Genomic DNA, 9,835 nt, shown 5'->3' on the forward strand with positions numbered 1-9,835 from the left:
CGTTTTGCCTCCGTAGTTCTTCCTGTGTTTCCTTTTATGGTCTTTTTCCTGTTCTTGTTTAGTTTGATTACTTTATGATTCCATGCACCTGTGTTCCCCTGATTGCCCTGTGTTTATAAGCCCCAGTCTGTTCAGTTTGGTTTTGTCGGGTCTACTTGTTGTAAACGTCTTCCTTGTGCTCTTGGACTCCCTGTTGGACTATAAAAGACTCTCGTTTTTGTGAAATCTCCACGTCTCCTCGTTTCTTCGTGCCCGTGCTCCAGCGGATTGTGACAATTATAATAATTATAATTAAAATACTATTATAATAATTCAGTTTCAAAGGCAACATTTCTAGTTTGTGTATTTTTTTCATCTAATATTATTTTATTTTAGCTTTTAGTTTATTTCAATAACCACAATAGCCATACTGATATCAATAAATAAATCCATTGTCCGATAGCCAACAATCAATATGGTAGTGATACATTGTGCACCCTTACATAAAATATGCTAAAAGCAGTGGTGGAAAGAGTACTGAAAAAATATACTCAAGTAAAAGTACCATTACCTTCCAAAAAATGTAGTGTGAGTAGAGTAAAAGAGTAGCCTATTTAAAAGTACTCATGAGTATTGAGTAGTGAGTACTGAGCTGTGGATTCTACCCCATCATAATAAACACTGTACACCGCAATTGATACATTTTAAAAACGTTGTACATTCTGTAATTCACATTATCTTGTTTGTCATAAAGAATGAAGAATATATATTATCCAGCAGTTTTAATTTTGACTGCCAACTCTTTAAAATACATCAAAACAGCACGGAAACAGTAATCAGCTGAAGAAAAGATGAAAGTTATTCTCAGTACAATCATCCCCATTTAAATCATAAAGTTTGAAAAAATAGATTTAAAATCATGTGTAAGGCCACTGAGACAGCATGCTGTTGTCGCCCCACAACTCGCACCAAATTTCAGGCCGTGTAGATAGGCAAGCATATATACAAATCATTTAGTAAGGAGAAATCCGAAATTTACCTTAACATATCAAGTTGGAGGAAGATGCGACTGAATTGATGCTTGAAGAATGCACTTCCAGCAGCCATGATAAACAGTTGGCGGTTAAAATTGTATATGCACAATTTGATTTGACGAAAGTCACGAGACCTATTACTCTCTATCCAATCAGGTTGATGGATAAAAATAAAATTAAAATAAGCATGTAACGACTACAAACGGAGGAAAATAGTGGAGTAAAAGTACCGATACATTACTTAAAATGTACTCAAGTAAAAGTAAAAGTACACAATTTTTTAACTACTCAAAAAAGTACAATTACTGATAAAAACTACTTAATTACTGTAACGTGAGTATTTGTAATTCGTTACTTCACACCCCTGGCTAAAAGTTATCAAAGAATAATGACCGAGCTATGCTATGACAGAACTGTGAACTGTTCCTTTGAGGTAAACTGCCACATATGTAGGCTACATGAGCTCTGCTTGACAGAATAAACAACTAAAAATATGCATATAGACATGCCATGGACACCAATTTATTCATGCAAAGGCAATACTGAATTTCCTCAGGGAAGAAAGATTTGTATAGAGCTTACACTGTGACTCTTAGAAGGATTTGTAATATGAGGCATAGTTACAGTAGCGATTAATATCACAGTATTTTGTGTACATAATAGAGCCCAGTGACTCATTGAGCTTGGAAATAACATACAATTTAAAGCCTTTAAAATCAGACCCATGGCCTCCACAGACTCCCACAGCGAGGCTCATATATAAAACATCCATTTGGATCTGAATTTGTTCTCCCTTGAGAGCCTATCACAGCAAAAAAACTAAACAAAACAACAACAAAAAATGCTTTTGACGCACAATTAGCAGTGGTTTATTTCTTTCTGCTTTCTCCCTCGTAAAATAAATAAAAACATTATCTCGTTCCATCAAAGATGCCAAACTAAACTTCAGATACGTCCTACGAGGACACGAGAGCTTCCATTTTAATTAAATAACATTTTTAATGAGTGAAGAGGAACAAAATGAAAATAATAAATATGTGAACTGTGCACATCTCACCGAGATAAATCACAGCGTTGTCACATCTGTTGTAGATTTTCGCTCAATTAGTCTTAAGCACATAGTGTTTGCCACAGTCTGGCATAATGGGATGAGCAGTTGTAGCCCAGTAATTCACGCAATAATTCCAGGCTGGAGTTATTGAAGTAATGACTCTGCGGTGCCATATACTGTATGGATGTTTATTGGAATGACACAAAACTATATCAAGTTTGTAATATACTGTTTGCATAAAAAAACAACAGCCAAAGAAAGTTCATAGAGGTATTGTGATGAAAGAAAAAGGGTTTGTTCATTCTGCAAGTCACATTGGTGGACATGAATATGTGTATGAGCTAGTATTATGAAAATTTACCTCCTCTTTTGTTTAGCTTGGCGTATCCAGGTGCATAGCCACTAGTGAACACAGAGGAGCTGGTGAAGGCATTGTGGGGGAGTGGTGTGACCAGTGTTTCGTCACATTTTTCTATAGAAGAAAAAGAGAAAATACATTACAATCACATGAAATAACAACATAAAGCAGTGAAGCAGCACTTCAATTTCAAAACTATCTGTTTTAGGAGAGTAAAAGCACCCACAAGATGCGGGAAGAAATGGGAGAATCCAGTGTTTACTGAGCTGAGATGCCCATCATGGCAGACCTTTTCTGACTGCAGGCTCTATTAACAGCGGCATATTAAAGAGTCAAAGCTTTTGAAGGATGGATGCTGTGCTCCCGCTGGTCATTACTCAGGTCTGAGGGCTTCACAGTTACAAGGCTAAAATGCCAAGGCAAGTAATCTTTTCCAGCATATATGGAGAAAATTAGCACTGAACTGAATTTAGTTATTACTTTCAAGGTGTGTGGACTGATGTGTTGTAAAGATCAGTCTTTAAGTCAGAACAGTTTATTAATTGTTGATCAATTTCAGCAGAATCAACAGAAAGGTGTTAAGTAATATAAGCAGTGGGCGACACACGCAACACACCCTCAAATTATAAAAATGAAGCAGTCTTGGCATATTCAACAGTGCATCTCTATAAATAATGATTATGTTCACTGCAACAAACTGTGATAGAGTTCAATGACAACAAGCACATGTTAGTATTAAAATCAAAATCAAAAACGACAAAAGTGATGGTTTACGTTTGCTTAAAAACGGAGTTATTTATATACAGAGAAAGAAAGAGAATTATATTTTATATAGCATATTTTAAATTTGATTTTATAGTTTTATAGACTTGTTTATATAAAATGTAAATAAATAAATCTAATTATACTTAATTATAATATATTAAATATAATATAATTAGTGCTGTCAATTGATTAAAAAATGAACGAATTAATCACAATTTTTTCTGTAACTAATCGCGATTAATCACATATTAATACAATATATTTATATTGTTATAATTTCCCATTGAATCTCCAAATGAATGCAGAAACAACAAATATATTTTTACATAAAATAAACATATGTTTAATTATTTTAAATATGTGTTTAATGGCATATTTTTTACTAAATAGCCTATTATTAAGGAAGGTCGGTATGACTGATACCAATACTGTTACTGATGTCTGTATTAAATGCATTTTTAAAGCGTAAAAAAAAAAAAAAATGAATCACACAATTAATGCATTGTTTTTGACATCCCTAAATATAATTACATTTATATTAAACTTTATATAATAAATCATAATATTTATTATATTATATTATATTATATTATATAAATTGTTAAATTATATAATAAATATTGTTATACTATAACATAAAATGTATGTGTATACACACACATGTATTTCATGTATGTATGTATTTTAATATAACATTATTACATAATATGTAACAAATGTAATACATATAAATGAATCTGTAACACTTTACAATAAGGTTCCATTTTTTAACTATATTTAATGCATTATGAGCAAACCATTTGTTACATTACTTATTAATCTTAATGTTAACTAATGGAACCTTATTGTAAAGTGTTACCAATAAATCATTATTTTATTGAAAATTTAATAAGAGAACGAAATTGCAATACCTACATGCCCATAAAAACAAGTTGCATATGGTATTTGGTACATGTTTAGCAATTTAATCAATTGATCGATCAATATTTTAATAAAAAAACTAAATCAATCAATCATGAAAATTCCTGAAAACTGACATTCCTAATATGTGGCATACTCTGGTCTCCTTTCTTTATATGTAAACTGGTGTTCACACTGATATCTTGTAGCATATAAGCGACTGAAAATCATAATGAGGCAATGAGCGACAGTTCACATTTGACAAAGCAAAGTTCAACTGTATGCAAATGAGCAGTGAAACAATTCAAGAAGTTACTGCAAGTTCCAAACGGCATACACCAATCTGATTCCATGCTATTGTTCCATCTCAGACAACTGGAGACAACAGGGCATGCCAAACTGGACAAATATCCCAATGATGAATGGCAAAAAATGATACGGCATATGCAAAGACAGCTTCCAGACACAAACTGTCCCAGAAGAGCCCCAGCAGACGTGACTGATGGCGGCAGTTTGGTGTATTCAATATGAAACACATTCACTATGTTTACTTTCAGCCATTCACTCAATCACTAACCCTGGACGGAGGGGAGGACGTGTTCATATGTGAGGAGGGTAGAGACATCTGATGTCTGATTCTAATGAGCATCTGCCATGTTCAAACAATATTTAGCTGTTTGTCTGCGAATTCCCAGTCAAATCAGTCTTTTGAACAGGAGTATCAAACAGAAATGCATCTCGCACAGATGCTGTCCAAACTGAGATCTACGTCTTCTATGTTTCTCATTCTCACCAGACAATCCCCATTACCCAGAGGACACGTGAAAACCGTACACTCTGTCATAGTTCTTCTCAACCTGTTGGTGGATACCAGAAGTACCCAATTACAGTTGACATTACAGTGTCAAACCGGCATAATTACTGTCATCTGCATGGCATTATGGTGACAGATAGAAAACAAACAATTAATAATTGAAGAAAATAAAGCATTATAGTTTCTCTTGAGAACTCTGCTAAAACATGTAAACTTGCTTCAGGGAGTGAAGATGAACATCCAATAATCTATGTCAGTTGAGTTTAAGACATGAAAATGGAGACAATAGCACTTTAGACAATACAGATTCTTTCCAAGCAGCTTCAGAGTAATAAGGAAAATAACAATCAATGATGCAAACTTCATCAAACATGAGGCAAATTGAAATTCTGCTGTTAAGCAGCTCTAAAAAGACAATAATGTAATTGTTCAGCTCAAGTCAGTTCAGTTTGTAATTCAATGACTGTAAAGTTCAACAATAATGATCACTACCATTCAAAAGTTATGAGTAGATAAATGAATAAATATCTTACTGACCATTTTGAATGGTTCCTCAAAACTCAAATAGGGCTATAATATCACATTATACTAAAGGTCTGTGGTTGTTTTCCCTGAATACAGTTCAGCAAGAAAAAAATTAAGTGAAGTTAGAAAAGGCTGAATTTAAGGGATGTGTAGCTTAGTGGTTAAAGTCTTGGCTAGCAACCAAAAGGTTGTAGGTTCAGAACCCTGCCAAGAGCCATCATCATTACGTCCTTGAGCAAAGCTATTAACCTCAGGACATCAGGGGGATTGACCGTCTAATAAATGTACTGGATGTTTGGATAAAAGTGTCAGCTAAATGGCAAGGTGGGCAATGCAAACCAGAAGTATGCCAAGGTTCTAAGATCTGGCCTGTACTAGCCGATAACACAGTTTAAAATGAACTGATCAAGTCTTTAATTTACTGAAAGTGAAAAGTCAGAGAAGGACTCGCTGGTGTGTCATTATAGATACACTTTCAGGGTAAATCATTGTGGAATAAGCCAAAGAGCTGAAGATTTTCCAAAGCTATTTCGATCATTTATGAGTATGCCTTTATGAGTGTCCCTATCCATTACTTGTCGAGCGTTGCTGCTGTCACAGCACTATAATTCTCTTTGTAGAAGCTTGTGTTGGAAAATGTATGTGTCGTTATTAGTTTTGAAACGATGATGGTCATAATTTTGACACGGAAAGTGCAAAGGACTGTTTAACTTGCAATTACCACAAAGGAGCATCCAGGATCGGCTTAGAAGAAGGAAAACAGGCTCTGATTCTCTGAGGTAAATCTGGGGAGCTGAAACGGCAGAAATCAGATGGATCGTATATCAGGATCGTGGCAAAGACACATTACTGAGAGACCTGCAAATCGTTGTTCAATCCTAAAACAAATTTCACCGTATTCCAGAGAGGAAGACGAAAGACAAGCATGTCACAAAATAGATTTATTGTCCATGTGACATTTTCCTCCGCGCAAATACCTCTGCCCTGAGCAAATAGCACAACTGTCTCTGACGCTCAACCACAGAATGACCAAAATCATGAGATATCAATTCTATCATTCTATCAAACCGAACAAAGAGGAACTGCTATGTTTTTTAAGTTGAATTTAAGTCCATACTATGCTCGTTATCTTTGTTTATTAAGTGTTGTACTGACCAGTGTGTAGGAGTATGCAAGATATGCTATTTTTAAACCATTTTCCTTATCCATTGTTCTTTAACCAAAACTCTACATATTGTGCATGAATATTAAGAACAGACATTCCGTGGGAAACACTGCCGGTTGTTATTGGTGGGTTATGAGTCCGATTCACCTTGCCTGAGGAAGGCACATCACTTTAATAGCCAGCATGGTCATTATCTCATGGTTCTCTCATTCACACCGCTTTTCCGTCCTGCCAAGACTGTCTATTTCCCAAAGCAGTTAAAGCCTGTTTTATGTAAAATTAGTTTTCTCACAGTATGTGTGCTGCGATAACAGTGAAAGGCACCTGTGCAATGTTCTAGTGATTAGATTAAATCCAAAAAATGCTATAATATACAGGGATCTTTACGCATCTCCCTAATCAATTTAAAAGCTGAAAAGATTCTACATAAACACCTAAAGACCAGTTCACTTCAGCATATCATTAAATCAGCCCAAACATTTGTCTTTATGTGTTGTTGTATGCCCTTACAGAAGTCATCTAAAAACAAGGAACACATATACATACGGTGCGTTCCAAACGGGATATATCGCCCTCCGAAGGGCACTTCAGAGTGAAAACAATCATGGCCACCATATTGAAGGGTCGTTTCAAACCGATGTGCTCAAAACTGGCCTCTTCAAAGGGCCCTTCGGAATGAAGGATTTCGAAGGGTACAACTGATGGACACTTCGGGCTCCCATGATCCTTTGCACAGATTCTTTGCATGATGACGGCGCCTCCGTGTGGGTACGAGATGATGACGCAGAAGGGTACTTCAAGAAAGTTGTTTGGTCCCCTTCAACCCTTCGAAGCTCTCACTCCAGAGGGTAAATCCTTTGAAGGGATTAGGGCATAGGGATGAGCCCTTCCGAATGGAACGCAGGGATAGACTGATCAGCCACAAAATTAAAACCACCAAGTAGTTCCGACTTGTGCTACCAAAACAGCTCTGATGTACATGAAGCATGGACTCCACAAGACCTTTGAACATGTCCTGTGGTATCACTATTTCTCCTGCTTCCCAACACATCAAATTCAAGAACTGACTGGTTATTTGCTGCCTAATATGTTCTACCCCTTCATAGCTGCCACTGTAACAATATAATCAATGTTATTAATTTATATTTTTATTATTTGCAAGGGTGCAAATCATTTAGATTTAGAAGAAAATTAGATTATTTAAATTAGACTGATGTTAGCTGCAGGCCAGTCTGGGCCACTCTGTGGGGAGAACATGCCAGAAGTCACTTCTTGCCAAATAATTCCAATGTACTTTTTTATCTTTCAATGTCTCTGGAGCTGTGTGAACTCACACAGTGCTTTGACTCATTATCTGTGCTCCAGGTGCTCTGCCCTGTGATGTTCTTCCTTTGTTTCCCTTTTTTGTGGGGCCAGTGAATCTTATGAGAAATATCTTTGGCACAAAACAACCATGGGGAAGTTATAATGTCATAGCCATTCACCAAGTTTTAGTACATCTACAGTATATATAGAATATATTTAATGTTTTTATTTTTCCATTTGCATTAAAGTGTTCAGTTCTATGTATACAGTTCCGTATATGTTCACTGCAGTATGGGGACAAAAATGAAAAATTTATGTCTACTATTAGACAGATTCAATACCAACAGCACACAAAAAAAAAAAAAAATATATATATAAAATAAATAAATAAAAAATGATATTGCATCAAAAAAAAATATGAACAGACAACTGCACCTCCTTTGTCTTCTATCTTAATGTGCACCTGTGCTTGATGATCACATCTTGTCCCGCTGGTTACTAGCTGTCAAATGGGGGTTTCCTGAAAGCTGAAGGGGGCATTTTAATCATAGTCAGGTCTCGACTGACTGCTCTGCTCAAGTAAAACTGAGTGATCAGCCTCTATGCAAGATCAAATTCTGTTTTTTCCCCATTCAATTCAGTGAGCATCTGACGACTCTGATTTGCCACAGCCTCCAGGTACATTTGATCATGCGTGTGTGCGTGTTGCTGGTATCTCAGGTAAAGATGATGGATACACTCTTGGAGAATTAAAATCATTTTGAAAAATGTCGCTGTCAAGAGAAGTCACACGGTGCGGTAGAATCAGCTTAATGAGAATAATTACAACAATTTTACCTATAAGTAATGGCTCCTTTTTGGTTCAACAATAGATTATCATCTTATCAGTTCATAATTCATATCACTACACTAATGGAAGGTTACATTCCACTCTTGAGGATTTATAACAGAGAAATATGATCATATGGAAAGAGAATGGCGATATGAAAAGTGAGTAACTTCCTAAACCTGATTATGGGAGATTCAAAGACAGTTCATAGTGGAATATAAATCAGATTTGGGATTCAAAATCTAAATTAGATTTGGGAATAAAAAGAAAGCTTCAAGAATTAGAAAAATTGATGAAATATTATTATGTAAAAGGAATAAGAAATATTTAAGATTCAAGCTAAGGAGAGACATACCCACTACTAAGAAATTTGGATTCAGATAATATCATTTGTAATGAAAAACATAATACTGTATGTAGAAATATAGTAAGAAGAAAATAAAATATAGAAAAAAGAAAATATAATCACTGTCCCACACCTCACTGTCTATATTATTTTGAAATATAAAATTATGGAAATAAGGGATATAAATTAATAAAAATTTCATCTGATAGTGATTAGCAATTAATTAAATTTTATGCATATTGTACATATCACATAATCATTTATTATATAATAAATAATGCAAATTAGCGTGAGAGCGCAATACCAAAAAAGCACTAATGGGAGTGGAAATTTCTGCGGGTGATTTGCTGACAATGCGCAAATTAAAGAACATAGACGCAGCTAGATCATTTCCATAATGACCAACACAATCTACCAAGAGCAGTGCAAATTAGCGTCTGCTTTAAGACATGCTTAGAATTCTGCATTCCGCCAGGCAGTTGAGATCCCATGTGTGAAATTGTTCTGTGGTCACTGTGAAAACGTTCCGAGGAGGTGGAATTAAAAGCATCGGAGAGGCAGCGGAAGGGTGGAGGAGGAGCGACGCAGAGCTACGGCCGTTTCTCACTAAAGGGATCCATGCCATCAACTATTACCGGCTCTATTCAGTCAAGAGATACAGAGAGGGAGAGAGTGGCTTATCAACAAATGACAGCTACACTTGCAAGCCACATCCAGAGTCACAGTTTTCCAGCAGCAGTACTCGAGATCACAAGCATGCCGGT

The 9,835-nt window shown here is 35.6% G+C and overlaps 1 protein-coding gene across 1 annotated transcript in view; it reads right to left on the reverse strand.

Moving 5' to 3' along the window:
- Window positions 1-9,835, reverse strand: part of LOC107758278 (contactin-associated protein-like 2) — a gene marked incomplete at its 3' end in the record, with an annotated part of 190,952 nt that overhangs the window by 20,558 nt on the left and 160,559 nt on the right. Inside the window, exon 2 of the mRNA XM_016575984.1 lies at window positions 2,426-2,536. Within this exon, the coding sequence (XP_016431470.1) occupies window positions 2,426-2,536 (111 nt within the window). The remainder of the gene's footprint in view (window positions 1-2,425; window positions 2,537-9,835) is intronic.

The sequence above is a fragment of the Sinocyclocheilus rhinocerous genome, unplaced genomic scaffold, assembly GCF_001515625.1.
Source record: "Sinocyclocheilus rhinocerous isolate Xijiao unplaced genomic scaffold, SAMN03320098_v1.1 scaffold142, whole genome shotgun sequence".
Lineage (NCBI taxonomy): Eukaryota > Metazoa > Chordata > Actinopteri > Cypriniformes > Cyprinidae > Sinocyclocheilus > Sinocyclocheilus rhinocerous.